We start from the raw sequence: 18,088 nt of genomic DNA on the forward strand, positions 1-18,088 counted from the left end.
CGAGGTCCATGTGCTGCCTTGGATGTGTACTATGCGAGCCCCACGCGCGCCTGCATGTTTCCTTGCCGCGCCATGCTCGCACCACGCCCTGCAGAGCGCAAGACATGACGTGAGCACTAACGTCCGTGTCAAAAGCACCAGCCATGCCAAAGTGCAAGGGGCCGAGTCGTTGCGCACAGAGCCACGTCATGGATAGACGGATGCATTTGTACCCGTATTCCTCCTCATACAAATGGCAAGTTGTTATAGACACCACACAATTTAAATGATATTTATCCGGAATTGTCCGGATACTATCAGTTCGAATCTGCCGACGCCACGTCATTCGCAGGATGAGGTGCCGTCACGGCCCCTGTCGGTTCGGCTTCAACGCGCTTCTACATCATCTCGTGTTCGCCGAGATGCGACCTCTCCGACGCGCACCTTCTGCACTCGACCCTTGGACCTCGGGTGCCCAACCAACCTCAGATGCCTCTTTCGAGAGCCCTCTGCTCGAACTCGTCAAAGGGCCTGGCCATCGCGATCGATTCAAGGTGTTTGGAGACACGAGCGCGATGCTCCGCTATGGACACATACCCCACGAGGGACACAACACCCTGGGCCACCTCGTTCACCTAACATCTCTGCACAGAGAGCCAACGTAGCCGGTCAGGCAGCGCGGTACACTGGCAGCCCTCAACAGCGTTGTATCGAGAACGGTCGTGACACCATGGGATACAATGGAAGAGAAAAACTAGATGGATTAAGAGCTATGAAGAAGAATTACTGGAGCTTGGCCTTGAGGATGTCCTCAAGCTTGACGATGTCGGCGCAGAAGCCGCGGATGCCTTCCGAGAGCTTCTCGGTGGCCATCGCATCTTCGTTCATGGCGAAGCGGAACTCCTTCTCCGAGAAGGTCACCTTGGCGCCGTTGTAGTTGGCCTGCGCAGCCTCGGCGTCGAGCTTCTTCGTGACAACGTCCGTGGAGTTGGCGAGCTCCTCGAGGAGGTTGGGCGAGATCGTGAGGCGGTCGCAGCCCGCGAGCTCGAGCACTTCGCCCGTGTTGCGGAAGCTGGCGCCCATCACAATCGTGCTGTAGCCGTGCTTCTTGTAGTAGTTGTAAATGTTGGTGACCGAGACAACACCCGGGTCCTCGACCGACGTGTACGTCTTGCCCGTCTTGGCCTTGTACCAGTCCAAGATGCGGCCGACAAACGGCGAGATGAGCGTCGCGTCGGCTTCGGCGCACGCAACGGCCTGGGGGAAGCCAAAGAGGAGCGTCATGTTGCACTTGATGCCTTCCTGCTGGAGGAACTTGCAGGCCTCAATGCCTTCCCACGTGCTGGCAATCTTGATCAAAATGCGGTCCTTGCTGATGCCCGCGGCTTCGTACATGCCAATGATGCGGTGGGCGCGGTCGATCGTGGCCGCCGTGTCAAAGCTGAGGCGCGCGTCGACTTCGGTCGAGACGTAGCCGGGCACGATCTCGAGGATCTTCTTGCCAAAGTTGACGCTGAGCTGGTCAATGATGTGACCGAGGCGCTCTTCGTCCGTGACGCCCGAGAGCGACTGGCCATACGCGATCGCATCCGTGACGAGGTCGGCGTACTGGGGCATCTGCGCGGCCTTGAAGAGGAGCGACGGGTTCGTCGTCGCATCCTGCGGCTGGTACTTGGCGATCGAGGCAAAGTCGCCCGTGTCGGCGACGACGGTCGTGAGGTGCTTGAGCTGGTCGAGTTGCGACGCCATGGTAATAGAACTGAGTTGAGGGCTTCGAGGGAAATTCCAAAGTGAAAACTCAACGCCGCCCCACGCGCTCGGATGACGTCATCCCACTCTTGCGGCCAATCGGATCCGCTGCCGTTGTTCCGTTAAGTACGAAACATACAAATACCAAGAGAAAGACGGAGCAAGTGCGGATGCGAGCGTGTCGCATAAGGTAAAAGTCAGCCAATCAACGTCTCAACGGCAAGCAAGGTGGGGTGGTTCTTGAAGTTGGCCTGCCGCCGGCAGGGGCATGTCGCACGTCCGAAGGCTCGCGAGGCCGGCGTCGGCCGCCAGTTCGGTGCCAAGTGGCGTCGTCGCCCGCCCAGCGCCAGCGCATGAGCATCGCATCGCATGAGCTGGCAGCGCCGCTTCGCCACGCGCAAACGCAGGTGCAGGTACTGGCGAGCGACGCAGCGGTGTAACGCGTATGTGGCGGGATCGCAACAAGCGGTTGTTGAGGCCGCAAGGGTGCAGCGTTCAAGATTATCTGCGTGCGCTTCGCCATCTTCAAGCTGGCCTCTGCCTCTCGCAGCACGTCCACATCGATGTAGCGTCGGTCCTGTCCAAGGAAATACCACGAACCTTGGTCCTTTCGCGCTCTCTTCGAAAGCGTTCGTGTGGCCACTCCTATGCGAAGAGACTTCCGACGGTCCTGTCCGCATTGACGATGAGACTGAATCTCCCCGACGACCACCATGCCACGCCGGCCATGGTAAATGCAGCAGTCGAGTACCGCCAACCCGAGCACATCCTGCCGAGATACGCTGCTTTAATGTGCCGAGATACGCTGCTTTAATGTACCGTGTGATGCTTGGCGCAGTCGCGATCTGCCCCCGGCTCTACTTTCTGGCCGACGACGCCCAAGTATGTCCCGTCTGCGGCGACCTCGAGACGTACGACCATCTTCTGCTTCGTTGCGAATTTGTCACTGCCGTGCGGGCGGTCTTTCAGCCGCTCGTCGACGCCCTCGAACTTCCCACGACGCTTTGCGCGCTCCTCTTTGAACCGCTCGTGACAGCCCAACGCTACCGATCCTCTGCGCGTGCGTGCTCCACACCGTCTGGCTTGCCCGCAACGACCGAGTATTTCGCCCCGAGGCGCCCCTTGTGACGACTGCGACAGCCGCCCATCGAGCCGCGTTCTTGACCAAGCTGCACCTCCAACACTTGCTGCTGAGCACTCAAGCATTGTGTCTCTTCCAAATGATGGCAGCCCTGCGTCACGACACATAGCTACGCGACAACTTTGTTCCGACATGTGCCGTTCACACGCCACGTCTCCCGCTCAGCCTCTCGGCCGCCGGCTCGTCGTAGCACCTTGGAATCGCTAGTCCTCCACCATATCCAGTTCAGTGTAAATAGTTATATCTAATTAGACTCACTTCAACAACAACAATGAGACCGACAACCATTCGTGATGCGACGCTAGCTATCGGTACCCATAGGTAGCAAGTTGGCTGCATTTCGCGCCATGTGCGTGTCGGTCGGAGAAGACACGTTCTACATGTCAAAATCGGGGACTATTACATGGGTGGTGGAATAAATACTAAAGACGAGGAGGGGCCTACACAAGCTGGTAGCCGCCGTTGCGACAGGCGTGTTCAAACATGGCTTTTTGCCGCAGGAGCGCGCGCCGGTCCTGCGCGAACCGCTCGGCGTCCGCTTCGATCTCTTCGCGGACCTCGCCTTGGAGACGCAAGAGCACTTCGACAAAATTCGGGCGCTCGGACGGGCGATCGCGGAGACAGTCCTCGATGAGCTGGCGGCGCTGCGGCAGGCACGTGTTGGGCAGCGACGGCCGGAGTCCGTCCCGTGCGACGCGCATCATGACCTTGAGCCCCGTCTCGTTGATCTCGTGGTACGGTGTCTGCCGCGTCTCGAGCTCCGTGAGGACGATGCCAAACGAGTAGACGTCTGCGCCAATGCCGTAGCGCTCGTTGCGAATGACTTCGGGTGCGAGCCAGAACGGCGTGCCAACGACAGTTGTGAGCGCGTCGAGGTCCTTCTTGTAGCGCCGGCTCAAGCCAAAGTCGCTCACTTTACAGCCAAAGGTCGCCGAGCAGAGGAGGTTGACGCTCTTGAGATCGCGGTGGATCACCGGCGGTTCTACATTGTGCAACCTCCATGGGCACACTCAAAATGGCGACGCAATGGTACCTTGCGAGTGCAGATAGAGCATGCCTTGGACTGCATCCACCGCCATCTTCAAGAGCGGGTCGCTCCACACGAACGCGCGGCCGAGCGCCGAGTGGAGGACGTTGTGCATATCGCCCTGCTCCATGTACTCGAGCACCATGCACACGTTGGAGCAGTTGTCCCAGCTGGCGCCGATGAACTGCACAATGTTGGGATGCCTTAAGCACGACACGAGCTCAATCTCTTCGCGAAAGTGCTCGATCGACGACACGGTGATCTGCTCGCGGCGCATGCGCTTGCAGACGACCATCGTGCCCAGGTACCGCGCCTACGAGCCGCATCGAATTCGGCATCGTCGAGCGACGACTGCATACCTTGATGACTTCGCCGCTCGCGCCGCGGCCAATGATCTGGAGAAACTGGAGGTCCGCAAATGGGATCGCGACCACTTGGAGGTGCTTGGACTTGAGTGTGCCGTTGACGGCCTCGGTCTCGGCGTCGCAGGCCGGGTCGTTCATGAGCATCGCTTCGGCGGCATCCAGCTTGTCTTGGAGGTCGGCGTTCTCTTTCTCGACGTGGAGCTTGGCCAAGAAGGCGCGGCGCGCGGCACGGTCCGAGTAGTAGCACGTGATGCAGAGGAGGATGCCGGGAAAGGTGATGCCCGTGAGGAGCACGGCTTGCGGCGTCAGCGCATACGCGCACAAGACGCAGGTGAGCGAGACGATCGAGAGCACGAGCAGCGAGACGACGTGCGGGAAATCGAGGTGGAAGATGACGCCGAGCGTGGCGCCGACGAGGATGACAAAGACCGACCCCGTCGAGACGAGCGCGCTGTAGAGGTTGAGGCTCATGAGCGGAAAGTCCATGTTAAGAAAGGCGGTCGAGTTGCATCCTTCCTCGGTCTGCGTGAGCCGCATCGCTTCGTTAAAGCGGATTGTCGCCTCTTGGCTCATGTAGGCAAACCAGATCTACAGAGCACGGATAAGGCCACGCAGCATTTCGACGACGACGACGTACTTGGATGCCGGTCATGAAGAGCAGGAGGATGAACGTCAATGTCATCTTCCAGCGCCGACGGAAAGGACTCGACGCGTCAAACCACGAGAGGTATGGGAGTGCGAGAAGCAAATACGCCCACTGCAAGTACTCGTGCGGGTTGGAGTAGTTGGGCGCGAAGAGGTCCTTGCCGTTCATCTTGTTTTTACCGATATTGGGCTCGTCCTTCATCCAGTAGACGAGGAAGAAGACGACGTGCAGCAGAATGAGGAGGCACACGACGTTGCGCGCACGCGCATACCAGTGCAAAAGGCAGTACTCTTGGTAGATGGCCTCGAGGTACGGGTCCAGGAAGCGGCAGCTCATGCGGTAGAACAGCGTCGCGTCCAAGTCGGGGCTGTTGTTGTGCATGCTCTGCGCGCTGCTGGCCGGTGTCGTCGTTGGCTGGTCGAGCTCAATGGCCATCATGGGCGGGCCGCCACTCGTTGCGGACGGTGGCGGCTGCACCGAGTCGCTCTCCGTGTCGCGCAGCCCATACCGGCTGCCGCATGTCTTGCGCTTTAGGAGCTCATTGACGACGCGCTCGATGCGTATGATCTCCATGAAGTCGTCATCGACGGCCTCGACCTCGTCCTTGCGCCTCTTGAAGAAGACCATGGCCGCGGCGCCGCTTCCGCTTGTTTTGCTGTGCCACCGCCAGCTGCCGTCGTATCCGGACGACGAGGGATTCGCCGTCTGTGATTGGCACACATGGACCAATGAGCGCGCGATGGAATTCGAGCCAGCAGCGCACAGGCAATTTTATTCGTTCTATCATTTTCCACGCATTTGGCATACAAAACCAGCATTGCATTATTATTGTGCACCGCGAAATTAATTGCACCCACACGTTTTGAGATTGAGATTGCACTTTCGGATTGCAATAGAAAACGAGTTGAAGCGCGGCGTCGAGTCCGGATGGCCGAGCGTGGCCGTCGACGCGAGGCAGAGCAGGGCCGTTATTACAGCACGATTGCACCTCTCCTGCACATCTCTCGTACTGCACTCGACTGGCAACGAGGAGCTGCCAACGCGACATGCACTCTGGCACCTACGCAAGCTCAGAAGAGCAAGCGCAAGGGTGCACCCTGGCCGGCAGTTCGTAGTTCGTGGGCTCTAAATGCTGGTGTCGAGCGTGCAGCGACGTTGTGACAGAATCTGGATGCGCGTGGACCATACTGGCCAGTACACCTTGTTGACAGAACCCTTGTGTGGACAGTTGAGACGGACAAGTATCTATTGTGCAAACCGATCGCACTCGGGCGATCTCGTCCGGTCAAGTCGTGGACCCAAACCGGTATCCGTACGATCACGCGGCTCGATACCTCGGCAGCACCAAAGCCAATGTCGTTTTGAAGGGTTGTACATTGCCCTTCGCAGAGCTTGTTTACGATCCGGTTGACTTGCGGCCATAGCCGTCGCTGGAGCTGCTGAAGTGTTGGCACTCATGGCGCGCTTCCTCTCCCGTTTAGACTAGAAAGTTGATCGTCCAAGACATGCAGATTGTAAATCGCTAGTACCGTCAACGCCAACACAACACGGGCGATTGCAGTTTCTCGAATGACGTGGCATCGCCAGCGCCAAGGGCGCTTTCTGGGAACGTGCAGCCGGCAAATCATTCAACGATTCTCGTTGAGCGTCGTGCGTCAGTTGGCAATTGACCATGGCGTCCGCCGACTCGCCGCATTTTGTCGACATAGCAATGGACACGACGCTTGCGACGGCGCTGATCCGCGTCAAACTGCCCGCGTTTCCCGAGGTCGCGGCCATCGCGGATGTCAAGGTCGGCTTCAACAACCGCTGCTATGTCGTGACAACGCTGGACCATCGCTCGTACATCCTTCGGCTCACCAAAGACTCGTGGCCTGCGACCAAGATCGTTGCAGAAGCCGCATCGCTTGCCGCGGTGCGCTATTTGAAGCTCGACATTCCTGTGCCCAAGCTCGTTGCTTTCAACGAAATCAGCGATCCGACGTGGCACGTGCGCTGGATGCTCATGGAAAAGCTGCCGGGTCGGCTCCTCGACGACGTTTGGGAGAGCGTTGATGAGGCCACGCGAGCGGACCTTGCGCGCCAGATCCAGACGATTCTGAAAACGCTCCAAAAGCCGCGCTTCTCTCAGATTGGCGGCTGGGTCTTTGACGACGATGGGACAACCCCGGTCGTAGGCCCGTACTTTGACGGCAACTGGGGCCCATTCGACTCGGAGGCTGACTGGCTGCGCACGCTCTTTGAGAACCAAGTGCGCCAGACGCTGACTGCAGAGGTGCTGGCGCCGCTTCGATCCCTCGTGGCGCCTGCGCGCGCTGCACTGGTACTGTACCTGGAGACGACGATGTCGCCGTCGCCGATCGTGCTCTTCCACGGAGACTTTGCGTTTCGTAACATGCTCGTCGACGACCAGAATGTGGTATCTGGTATTCTGGACTGGGAGTGGTGCGGTGTGATGCCTCGCTGGCGCGAGTACGTCGACGTATCGTTTGAGGACCGGAACGTTCTGAGCTACGTTCCGTCACTCCAGTACGAAAACAGTGAAGAGTACACACAACGCTGGCACGTGCACCAACTCATTCAAGGGTTTGCCCCGTGGCAGATTGGCGCCTGGCCAGAAAAGGACGCGCAGTACGTGGCCGAGGCCATCGTGACCATCGAGGCCGCCATCGCGCATCTCAAGGCGTGCACCACCAACTAGCAAGGCCTCGCAGGCAAGGTCCCCATGATTCTTTAACGGACTGTAAGCGCCATGCTCGAGCTTACAATGTGTGTTTGGATCGCCGCTGCCTGTCCGTGTCTCACTTGTAGCGTCGACGCCGTGCCCAAGGCGCAGTGTAGCATCAGCTCTTTGTTCACTGCGCTCAGCTGCCGAAATGGCGCCGCGACGACGCCGACTAATCCGTTGCCGGCGTTCGGTCAGTGCGCGTCAATGAGAAGAGAATTAAGAACTGATGATTGACCCTCGGCGAGTGGGGTCACGGGATGGATCTCTCCGTGCCCACTCCCAACGACCAAGTGCTGGTGCCAACTCCCATGCATTCCGGCGTAACACTACGTATGCGAAGTCTGTGAGTTAGGTTATGCTAATTTTATTTTAACGCGAACACGTTTGGTTGATTGATGTTGTAGGTCGTGTCAAACCCTAGCCCTGCCACTGGGCGTACACTGCCACAACTCCATCTCACGGCAGATCTCACGGTGGGCCCACCGTACCGCGCCCGATCTCTGGTGTGTAGCTCGTGTCTCGCAGCACCTGGGTATCGCAAACTCATGCGATAATCAAACATACAAGACAGCACGTAACAGCCATGTTCAATCTTGCATGATTGATTTCGACAAATTCGCTCGCTACGATACTTGCACCACACGGTGACTTTTGCAGCGTACACGATATGCACATTGCATTGGTGTTTGGTGGATGCGCTACAGTAGCCTGTGCATTTCATAGCATCGCAACCCAATGCGCCGTGGATTTGCTGCGTAACTCTGTTTTATACTCTGTTTCTAGATTTTGTGTTGGAACAGAATACCGACAGAGACCATTTTGCTTGCACGACGCGATGGAGCGGTACGACGACGTCCTCGCACGGCTGGCGACCGATGGCGCCCGCGCGATCGACTTGCTACGCGCTGCTGCACGGCAAGCGCATGCAGCCGACGAAGCGGTCATGGGCTACGCGCTTCAGTTTAGCAATGACGACCTCTGTTTTGAGCTCCTTCAAGGCCACGATAGGCGCTTCTTTGACGCCCTGCGCATCACCGGCGACTACGACTTGGCGCTAACGCAGTCCCTGCAGTCGAAGCTGGTCACTTTTACATCGTCTGCGATCCCCGACATGGTGCTGCAAGGTGTGGCCAGCGTCAAGGTGCACATGACCCGCGGCCGCGATGTCCACGGTGTGCGCCTGCTCTTTTGGCCCAAGACGCACCGCGCGCGCCTCGCAGGGATACCAACGTCCATTCAGTGGCTCGTCCGCGCGGTCGACGACCCGCACGGCAGCACACTCACCCTTCTCGGAGCCTCGGACGTCGCTGTGGTCGCGGCCGAGATCTTCGCGGCCTGTCGCGACCGTGATCCCAGCCCGCAGCACTTGGCGACAGGCGACCAACGCACCCCGCTCTACGTACCTTAAGCGCGGGGCTCGGTTTTCCCTGCGATCGCCGCAGCGCTGCTCTCGTCGTCGGGCCCGAGCCTCGCCTGTCTCTTCCTCGAGTCGTACTGGACGCTCCAGTCGGACGTGCCCATTATGACCGCCGGCGCCTGGATGCAAGCGGTCTCGACCAAGTTTGGCTGGGAGCGTCTCCTGTCGCCGTTGCTGTCGCTACTCCGCCGCTGGAGCCAGACCCATCTCGTCGAGGTCTTCCAGCTCGTCGCGAGTCTCGGTGGCGTGGACCCGACGCCCGTCTGCCGCCGGCTCGAGGCGGCTTTTCTTGGCGAGCTCATGCGTGCCTGCTGGGACGTCTTGTATGCGTCGCTCGCAGAGCGCCAGCGCATCGAGTCGTACGCTGACGCAACGATGCTTCTCACGCGGAGTCTTGTGATCTAGCAGTACGTCCGCGTCACGGCGTTCGAGATCGTGGCCGGCACGTGGCTCCACGATCGGCTCCCGACGAGCCTGCTCCTCGAGATTGCTGCGTTTCGCGCGACGGATGCGTGCCGCATTGCGGCTCTTGTGGCGCAGCATCCAACGTCGTTTCCGCCGATCGCCGTTGTGACACCGGCGGTGTGGGCCGCGCAGGACGCTTACTCCGGCCTTTCTCTCATCGCACCAAAAGCGGCACACTGTGCCCCCGCGGCTGCCTTTGATGACGTCGCGTGGGGCACCATCCAGCTCGTCGACGTCATGGCCACAACGCTCTTGGTGGCGATGCAAGACGCCGGTGGATGGAGCGCGACGTTCCTCGACGCGTGCTACGCCCACGCCGGCCTCGCGCTGCTCCCTGCCCTCGTCTCGGTGCTCTCGGTGCACCCGTCACTGGAGGCGCGAAACGAAGTCGTTTTGATGCTGCAGCGCGCCCCCGAGTTGCTGCGTAGCACACTGTCGCTCGATACACCGGGCCATCTCGCGCGGTATTTCGCTCTAAATGGTCGACGGGCCGCCATACGAAAGCGCCCGCTGTCGACCAGCGATGTCCAGCTGGAGCTGCTGCTGACGGTCCTCAACGGATTGACATCGACGGGCCAGATCGACGCGCTCGTGACCAACGTGCTGCGCGAGCTCGATGGGGCACCCTGGGCGCTCCACGCCCACCGCTCCGTGATCTATCGCCTTTTGCATTACGTCGTGACGCCGCACGCACGGCTTCGTCTCGTCCAAGCATGCTTGGAATGCCACAAGACCGCATCGCGCACGTCTCTCCCGCTGTGGGATGCAACCATCGACGACATTTACGTGGCGTGCGACTGCGCCGCATGTGCGATGCTACGCCGCCACCTCTTGTCGGACACGAGCTACCCGCTCAAGATGACGGGCCCCGTCCCGCGCTGTCTGCGCTGTCTTATCTATGAACACAGCGACCGTCTGTGTCTCGAGCGGGAGGACGCAAGCGGCTATCACGTCCGCAAGACGCCGCGGAAGGGGAGCATCGACTACCAAGGCTGCAAGAAGACACTGAGCATGGAGCAAATCGAGAAAGGTCCCGACGGCGACATGCACCGAGAGATGGCGCTTCAAGAATTGGAGGCTGCGTCGCTCCAGGACCTGCAGCCACCGTCAAGCGACGCTGGTTTTGGTTCCGCTAGCTGCATCGTCCCGCGATCCAACATTGGATGGAGTTTTACCTGAATTGATTTCAGTGCAAATACAAATACCGTACTATTGGCGTGAGCGCAGCAGCATCTTGCGACACTCCGTCTTCCATACCAAGGGGCGCCATCGGACAACGCAAACTGCACAGTTGAGCTCGGTGCTGGACGAAGACCATGCTAACAGCAGCGAAAGCAGGGTCATGAAACTCGAAGTATGTTGTTTGGGCTCTACCACCATGCACACAACGTCCAACGAACATGAAAAGCTTGCCACCGAGCTGGGAGCCCTCACCACCGAGGCCACCTTCGACAACGTTATGGACCTCCAACGCTTGAAGCTTGAGCTGTTTTGAGACGACCATGAGTCGAGACAAACAAGACCTGAAGTGGTGGAGTGAGCCCGACGCGTGACGATGGTTATTGGCTTCCGGCTGCGAACGCCTGGATTGATCCGACCGATGCGGCGCTTTGGGTGGTTCTTGTCGAAATCGTTCACATTGCCGCTCGGCTGCTTCTATCGCTTGGCTCCGCGGCGCGCTGCCTTGATCGGTTCGTTGACCAGCGCGCTCCTTCGCAAGTCTTGGGGCACCGTCATCCAAGCATCATTTCTGCTCCAACATTTCGGCCGTCCTGCAGCTTTCTGTCGTGTACCATACCACTGGGTGCAACCTCGAGGCTCCTACGAGCAATAGCAGCGCAGTGCAGACAGCATCGATCTACATACTTGCCTGCCAACGTCCCATGCACCTGGTTCACCAGGAACGCTGCCACTGGAAACGAATACGACTGGCGCATCTGTCTTTCCGGCCATCGCACCCACCAAGGTAATACTACACGTGAATCCAAGTGCTCCAGAGAAGGCTGGCATGGCCGCTAGACTTACTACGCATCCAAGAATCTTTGAGTTGCACAAGCACCGCCAGCGTATCCGGATACCATCTGCGAACCGCGGACCAACTGGAACCGCTGAAGTCGGGAACCTTCCAGCGGTGGCTTGCGAGACCATTTTCACATTCTGCGACTGCGACCAAGATGGCCTCGCAGCGCCTCGCGACGTCGCTCAAGACGGTCATCTTCAACCAGACGATGCTGCGCGTGAAGGACCCGAAGAAGAGCGTCGCCTTCTACGAGAAGCACTTCAACATGACGCTGGCGCATGCGGCGCACTTCTCCGACTTTAGCCTCTACTTCCTCGTCTCGCTCCCGACGACGACGCTGCCGGCGTCCAAGAAGACCATCGACTACGTCTGGTCGGGCGAGTATGGCTGCACGCTCGAGCTCACGCACAACCACGGCACCGAGGCCGACCCCGCCTTTGCGTACCACGCTGGCAACACGGCGCCGCTCAGCTGCTTTGGCTACGTCGGCTTCAAGGTGCCGTCCGGCCGCCTCGGTGCGGCGCGCGTGGCGCTCGAAGCCGACGGCTTTGTGGCTGCGGACGACAAGGCGGCGCTCGTGACCGCCGACCCGGACGGCTACACGGTCCGCATCGAGGAGCGCAGCACGGCCGCGACCAACCCGAACCCGTCGTGGCACCGCAGCATGATCCGCGTCCGCGACGGCAAGGCGAGCGCCGAGTTTTACCAGCGCATTTGCGGCCTCTCGCTCTACGGCACGCAGCGCAACGAGGACGACCAGTCGACCTCGTACTTTCTCGGGTCGGTGGTCCAGGACGCGTCGTCGCCGACGTGGCTCGCGGACCAGCTGGGCACAGTGCTGGAGCTGCGCCAGTTTGACAACGCGCCGGCCGAGTACCTCAACGGCAACACGGAGCCGCACCGCGGCTTTGGCCACCTCGCGCTCATCGTCGACGACGTGTACGAGACGTGCGCGGCCATGGAAGAGCTCGGCGTGCAGTTCCAGAAGAAGCCCGACGACGGCCGCATGAAGGGTCTCGCGTTCATCAAGGACATTGACGGCTACTGGATTGAGATCATTCGCCGCCAGCCGCTGGCCGCGTAATGTGTATAACGACAGTAACACGTGCTCCTCTCATTGCTTAGCACCTCTCGCCGCCCAGCTCCCGCAGGTACTGTACGAGCTCGCCGTATGTAGGTATCGCCGACAAGCATAGCACGAACAAGCTCACGCAACTGCCGCCGCGCACGCCTCTACCATCTCACGTCTCGCATGTCCATGGTATTCGCAACGACGGTTGCCACATGCGACGCATCCTACCATGCCCAGGACAGGCGCAGCTGCACTTCTGAAGTTCGCCGTGCATAGACGCCGCGACGCCTTCCAGCGGGGCCATGGCAGAGCTCCATCTCCCTGGCAGTACTACCATGTCATTGACGGTCGTTGTGAGCACGACCTTGCGGTTGCAGCGAGGAAGCGCCATGGTGGCGCCGTCTTTGCAGTGGGCGCATGGACCCGTCGCCACCGTCGCCTCCATCGTCGCCGCCACCGTGAGCCGCCATCGCGAGCCGCCATCAGTTCGCCCATCAGTTCTTGCGGCGATGCCATGCGTGATGCGACGCCGTCGTCGCCGGCGTCCGTCGGTCGCGTACTGTATGCTGGATGATCCGGGGCTTGCCGTTATTATTATGTCTCCGTTCCGTGTATTTTAATGCGGCTCTGCCATGCGGCATACAAACATTCAATGCCTTGGTCGCCTCTTTAAAAGCGGCGAAAAAAATACGCGGCCGCCGCCACTCTCATCAGTGGGGGTTTGCGACTTGGAGATGGAGGCCAGCAGCAGCGTCCGCGTCGTCGTCCGGGTCCGGCCGCTCGTCCCGAAGGAGAAGCTCGAGGACGACAACCATGCAGTCGAGACCTTCGGCGCCCAGGTCATGATCCCGTCCAGCAACGTCACGTACACGTACGACCACGTCTTTGGCCCGGAGGCCGGGCAGGACGACCTCTGGCCCTGCGTCGCGCCGCTCGTCGACTCGACCTTTGAGGGCTACAACGCGACCATCTTCGCCTATGGCCAGACCGGGTCCGGGAAGACGTTCACGATGGGCTCGGGCAACAGCGCGTTCGCGACCAAGAGCGACGAGATGGGCATCATTCCGCGGGCGCTCGACGACATCTTTGCGCGCATTGCGGCCAAGCAAACCGAGACGCCGGGCTACCGCGCCGACGTGACCTTCCGCTTCCTCGAGATCTACGGCGACGACATCCGCGACCTCCTCTCGCAGTTTGGGAACGGAACGCTGGACACGAACGCCAAGGTCACGCTCAAGGAAGGCTCGGCGGGCCAAGTCCAAGTCAACGGCGCGCGCGAAGAGCCGGTCAACTCGGCCGCCGAGTGCATTAAGCTGCTCGACAAAGGCAGCTTTTGCCGGACGGTCGGCGCCACCGACATGAACGCCGAGTCGAGTCGGTCGCACGCGATCCTGACCATCACGATGACGCAGCACATTCCGTTTGGCGACGCGTCGTCCGAGACCGAGTGCGAAGTGCGCAGCTGCTACTTTAACTTTGTCGATCTCGCGGGCTCGGAGAAGCAGAAGATGACCAAGGCCGAGGGACTCCGGCTCAAGGAAGGTATTGATATCAACAAGGGCCTCTTCGTGCTCGGCAACGTCATCAACGCCCTCGGCGACGACACGCGCCGCGGCCGCGTGCACGTCCCGTACCGCGACTCGAAGCTCACGCGCATGCTGCAAGACTCGCTCGGCGGCAACAGCCGCACGCTCATGCTCTGCTGCGTGAGCCCCGCGGGCCGCAACATCTCCGAGTCCAAGAGCTCGCTCATGTATGCCAATCGCGCGCGCAACATCCAGAACAAGGCCGTCATCAACCGCGACGAAGCGTCGGCGGTCGTGGCCGAGCTGCGCGCGCAAGTGCAGTCGCTGCAGGAAGAGCTCTTTCAGTTCCGGCACCCCGGCGCCGACATGAACGATCCTCGCGTGCAGGCCGCGGCGTCCGAGTGGCGGCTCGACAGCTTTGGCTCGATGCGCCAGCGCACCGAGGCCGCCGAGGACGAAGTGCTCCGGCTCACGTCCGAGATCAAGCGCTGGCGCAACGAGACCGATGTGATCAAGGAGGAGCTTCTCGTGACGCAGGGCCAGCGCGACTACTTTCGCATGTGCTGCGAAGCCTCGGGCACGGGTCTCCTCGACCCGAACGGCGAAGAGATGGGGCTGGTCAAGGAGCAGCTCAAGACGATCCAGGAGCTCCAGGAGAAGCTCCGGTGCGCCGAGGGCGAGCGGGACAAGGCGCACATGTTTGCCCCGACGTCGTCGTCGCACCAAGAGCTGGACATGGCGTCGTTTGGCTTGACCGCCGACATGCTCGAAGAGGAGCAGCGGCTCATCGAGCAGGCCGAGCAAGAGATCAAGCGTGAGCAAGAAATGCTTAAGCAGATCCAAGCGCAAGCCGTCTTCTCCGACACGGCCGGCGACAACGGCGACGACGACGACGACAACCTCTCGATCGAGATGGAGCTCATGCAGCGCGAGTTCCAGAAGCGCCAGCAGGTCCTCGGCGCCTCGGTCCAGGACCTCTCCAACAACATTTCGCTCAAGGAGCAGATGCTCTCGACGCTGCGGCGCAACGCAGAAGGCTACGAACGCATGCGCGGTGTCTTTGAGCAGCGGCTCAAGGAGATGGCCGAGAAGGAGCGGGTCTTCATGGCCGAGCGAGACCGCCTCGTCGCTGAGATGCAGACGCACCAAGTGTCGGACCCGCCGCGGTACCACAAGCTGTCGGTGGACCTCGTGTCCAAAGACGGTGAGCTCTCGGCGCTCCGGAAGAAGCAAGCGGAAATGCGCCGGTTCGAGGTCATGAAGCAGAAGAGCGACGTGCAGCTGCGCGTCTTGACCAACGAGATCAGCACGATGAAGCGCCAGAAGGTCGACCTCCTCCGCAAGATGCAGGCCGACCGGAAAAGTACGAGGTCGAGGCCAACGAGCGCAAGCGCGAGATTATGAACCTCAAGCGCGAGCACCAGCGCGACCGCAAGCAGATTCAAAAGCTGGGCAGTGAAAAAGACGCGCAGGAGCGGGTCTTGAAGCGGCGCATGGAGGAAGTCGCGGCCGCGAACCGCCGACTCAAGCAGCAGCAGCTGTTGCTGCAGACGAACCGCAAGACCAAGGCCAAGACACCCTCGAAGGACGAAGTGTGGCTCGAGACGCAGATCAAGAAGCTCGCGGACCAGCAAAAGAAGGCCGAGCAGCTCGAGGAAGAGCTCGCCAAGCGCGAGAAGATTGTGCGGCAAATGGAGCGCCTCTATGGCCAGCGCAACAAGCTCCAGGACGAGCTCCAAGCGTCGCTGGCCGAGCGCGCGACAGGCGACGCGAGTGCGATCCGCGACATCCTCATCTCGCCGCTCAAGTCGGAGGCGCCGCATGGCGGGCTCGGAAAGGAAGAGGAGGCGATGCTCGCCGAGCTCGAAGAGCGCATCGAGGCGTGCCAAGCCCAGCTCGAGTACAAGGATGAGCGCATCTCGGAGATGGCGTCGAGCACGATGCTCGTCGACCTCGACGACGACGAAGCCATCGCCAAGATGGAAACGTCGTCGCTGCCCGAAGCGCGGACGCTGCTCAAGCTGCTCTTCAGCATGGCGGTCGGCGTGAAGAAGCAGGAGGAAGCCAAGGACTCGGAGCTCCAGAGCACCTTGTTGCGTCTCGGCGAGATCGAGTCGACGCTGCTCATCGAGAAGGAGCGCAACAACTTTATGCGCCAAACGTACGAAGAGAAGCTCCAGCAGATGATTGCCGAAGCCATGGGCGGCGATCCGTCCCGGCTCGTCCAGAGCGCGTCCGAAGAGCAAGTCGCTGTCTTGCGGCGCCAGTGCGACGAGCTCTCGGCCCAAGCGACGGCGTGCGAGGCGCAAAAGACCGCGCTGCAGGTGCGCGAGCAAAAGTACAAGGCCGGCTTGGCCACGTGCCGCGAGCGCATCAAGTGGCTCGAGGCCCAAGTCGACAACAAGGCGGGCAGCAGCTGTCTCCCGCCGCCCGCACCGACCCATGACGACGGCGACGTGGACATGACGTGCGACATGGACGACCACATGAGCGTCGGCAGCGCGAGCTCGGACACGGCGCCGACGTCGTCGTCGATCTTCAACCGGCTCTCGAACCCGACCAACTTTACCGGCATCCACCGCCACCGGCTCCAGGAGAACGCCCGCGAGAAGCGCGAGATTTTGAAAAACCGCAACCAAAACCTGCGCTCGCGCCGGTATCGAAGAATGACGCGTCGTCATCATTATCCTCCGCGCATGACGCATTGGTGTAGGCTCAAGGACCGCAATTTGCTCGTGCCACCGCCGACGGCCACCACGTCCAAGCTGCGGCAGCCAAGCCCGAGTCTCAACGTAGCGGCCTCGCCCCGGCCACGCGCGTCGACGCCTCGCCACCCGCCGCCGCCGCCGATCGATACGGGCCGGCGCAGCAGCGGCAGCTCGGCCGTCATGGACGTGCTCGCGACCTTGAAAAAGGTGTAGTATCAATGTATCAACTCGGCCTCATTGGAAAGTAGGAAAACGAGCAAGACATGGACGACTGCGACATGGACGGAGACCACAGCGACTCGGTGTCGGATGGCGGGTACGAGTCGCCCAAGCCCAAGTCGTCGCGCTCCAAGGCGCACCACATGAGCGACTGTGTCTCGGAGGGCGGCGCGGTCGAGTCGCCGCAGCCGCAAGCCAAGCGCGACGTCTTCTCGCGCCTCAACAACCAGTACACGGCCTCGTCCCAGTACAAGCGCCACGTAAGCCGCGCTCTCATTTGTCGTCTTACAAATGCCTCTAGTCGTTTATCGGGGAGCACAAGGCGCAGCGCAACCGCGAACTCTTCCGGTCGACGACAGACGACGCGAACGAGGCGCCGAGTCCGCCGCGGCCGCCGAGCGCCGACCCGTTGACGGGCTCGGATCGGTTCCTGCACCAAGTGATTGATGACGCGCACGACGACGCGAGATAAGAAGGACCCGCGCGAATACATGTTTTGTACAATCGGCCCTTCGAATCTATCAACTTGATAGTTTTGCCAACTGTACAGGGTGGCAATTGATACATTGGTCGGCCATCCTATACTAGTAGTATCTTCCACGCGTGTCGAGGAAACACAGCAGTCTATGACCCGGAACCAGAGCGAGTGGAATCTACCGGTAGACTGGAGTGGAGTCGCCACGAAGTCCACCAGGTCCAACGCTGGGCCGAAACCACGTTGTAGGTAGTACACCAGAACGATCCGAACGACCAGATCAAATTTCGCGACGCTGACGTTAAAAGTTCAGGCGTTGGAGAGCTAACGACATATTATTCTGAGGTCCAACGCGTCGCTGCGGAGCTGATGGCGCTTGGCAATCGCACAGACAGCGAGCAGCTCGTAGCCAAGCGCGTCGCCCACGGCCTCAGACGACGACCCAAGGAAGCTTGATGGTGGCTGATGCTGCATGCGCAGTGACCGGGTGATAGCCCAAGAGTGCAAATGACGTGGCAGGCTGTGGTGGCAGCAAAACGCTGGAAACAAAA

The 18,088-nt window shown here is 60.4% G+C and overlaps 6 protein-coding genes across 6 annotated transcripts; 4 read left to right on the forward strand and 2 right to left on the reverse strand.

The window, feature by feature from the left end:
- Positions 1 to 728: 728 nt before the first annotated feature.
- Positions 729 to 1,770, reverse strand: SPRG_00475 (transaldolase). Its single transcript, XM_012338569.1, has one exon. The coding sequence runs from the start codon at positions 1,726 to 1,728 to the stop codon at positions 763 to 765; it is 966 nt and encodes a 321-aa protein (XP_012193959.1). The 5' UTR covers positions 1,729 to 1,770; the 3' UTR covers positions 729 to 762.
- A 1,423-nt stretch (positions 1,771 to 3,193) lies between these two features.
- On the reverse strand, positions 3,194 to 5,565 carry SPRG_00476 (TKL/DRK protein kinase). The gene is made up of 4 exons (XM_012338570.1): positions 4,899 to 5,565; positions 4,256 to 4,849; positions 3,903 to 4,209; positions 3,194 to 3,851 (listed from the first exon to the last, which is right to left on the reverse strand). Exons 1-4 carry the CDS (start codon positions 5,532 to 5,534, stop codon positions 3,310 to 3,312), a joined length of 2,079 nt encoding a protein of 692 aa, XP_012193960.1. The 5' UTR covers positions 5,535 to 5,565; the 3' UTR covers positions 3,194 to 3,309.
- Positions 5,566 to 6,550: 985 nt separating this feature from the next.
- SPRG_00477 (hypothetical protein) lies at positions 6,551 to 7,668 on the forward strand. Its single transcript, XM_012338571.1, has one exon. The coding sequence runs from the start codon at positions 6,580 to 6,582 to the stop codon at positions 7,606 to 7,608; it is 1,029 nt and encodes a 342-aa protein (XP_012193961.1). The 5' UTR covers positions 6,551 to 6,579; the 3' UTR covers positions 7,609 to 7,668.
- Positions 7,669 to 8,470: 802 nt separating this feature from the next.
- SPRG_00478 (hypothetical protein) lies at positions 8,471 to 10,696 on the forward strand (the record flags this gene model as incomplete). Its single annotated transcript, XM_012338572.1, has 3 exons — positions 8,471 to 8,981; positions 9,078 to 9,370; positions 9,458 to 10,696. The coding sequence occupies 3 exons, from the start codon at positions 8,471 to 8,473 to the stop codon at positions 10,694 to 10,696; spliced, it is 2,043 nt and encodes a 680-aa protein (XP_012193962.1).
- A 904-nt stretch (positions 10,697 to 11,600) lies between these two features.
- Positions 11,601 to 12,704, forward strand: SPRG_00479 (hypothetical protein). The gene has a single exon (XM_012338573.1). The coding sequence runs from the start codon at positions 11,692 to 11,694 to the stop codon at positions 12,619 to 12,621; it is 930 nt and encodes a 309-aa protein (XP_012193963.1). The 5' UTR covers positions 11,601 to 11,691; the 3' UTR covers positions 12,622 to 12,704.
- A 639-nt stretch (positions 12,705 to 13,343) lies between these two features.
- Positions 13,344 to 17,534, forward strand: SPRG_00480 (hypothetical protein; the record flags this gene model as incomplete). The annotated part of the gene is made up of 5 exons (XM_012338574.1): positions 13,344 to 15,461; positions 15,500 to 16,791; positions 16,849 to 17,050; positions 17,092 to 17,322; positions 17,364 to 17,534. The coding sequence occupies 5 exons, from the start codon at positions 13,344 to 13,346 to the stop codon at positions 17,532 to 17,534; spliced, it is 4,014 nt and encodes a 1,337-aa protein (XP_012193964.1).
- Between the last annotated feature and the right edge of the window lie 554 nt (positions 17,535 to 18,088).

Source organism: Saprolegnia parasitica (assembly GCF_000151545.1).
Source record: "Saprolegnia parasitica CBS 223.65 unplaced genomic scaffold supercont2.1, whole genome shotgun sequence".
NCBI lineage: Eukaryota > Oomycota > Saprolegniomycetes > Saprolegniales > Saprolegniaceae > Saprolegnia > Saprolegnia parasitica.

Excerpts from the sequence above, each read along its gene's own strand:
- SPRG_00475 (XM_012338569.1), bottom strand. The coding sequence starts at position 1,728 with ATGGCGTCGCAACTCGACCAGCTCAAGCACCTCACGACCGTCGTCGCC.
- SPRG_00476 (XM_012338570.1), bottom strand. The coding sequence starts at position 5,534 with ATGGTCTTCTTCAAGAGGCGCAAGGACGAGGTCGAGGCCGTCGATGAC. Across the intron at positions 4,210-4,255 it reads CGAGCGGCGAAGTCATCAAG|GCGCGGTACCTGGGCACGAT; the intron begins GTATGCAGTCGT and ends TGCGGCTCGTAG. Across the intron at positions 3,852-3,902 it reads GCTCTATCTGCACTCGCAAG|AACCGCCGGTGATCCACCGC; the intron begins GTACCATTGCGT and ends TGCACAATGTAG.
- SPRG_00477 (XM_012338571.1), top strand. The coding sequence starts at position 6,580 with ATGGCGTCCGCCGACTCGCCGCATTTTGTCGACATAGCAATGGACACG.
- SPRG_00479 (XM_012338573.1), top strand. The coding sequence starts at position 11,692 with ATGGCCTCGCAGCGCCTCGCGACGTCGCTCAAGACGGTCATCTTCAAC.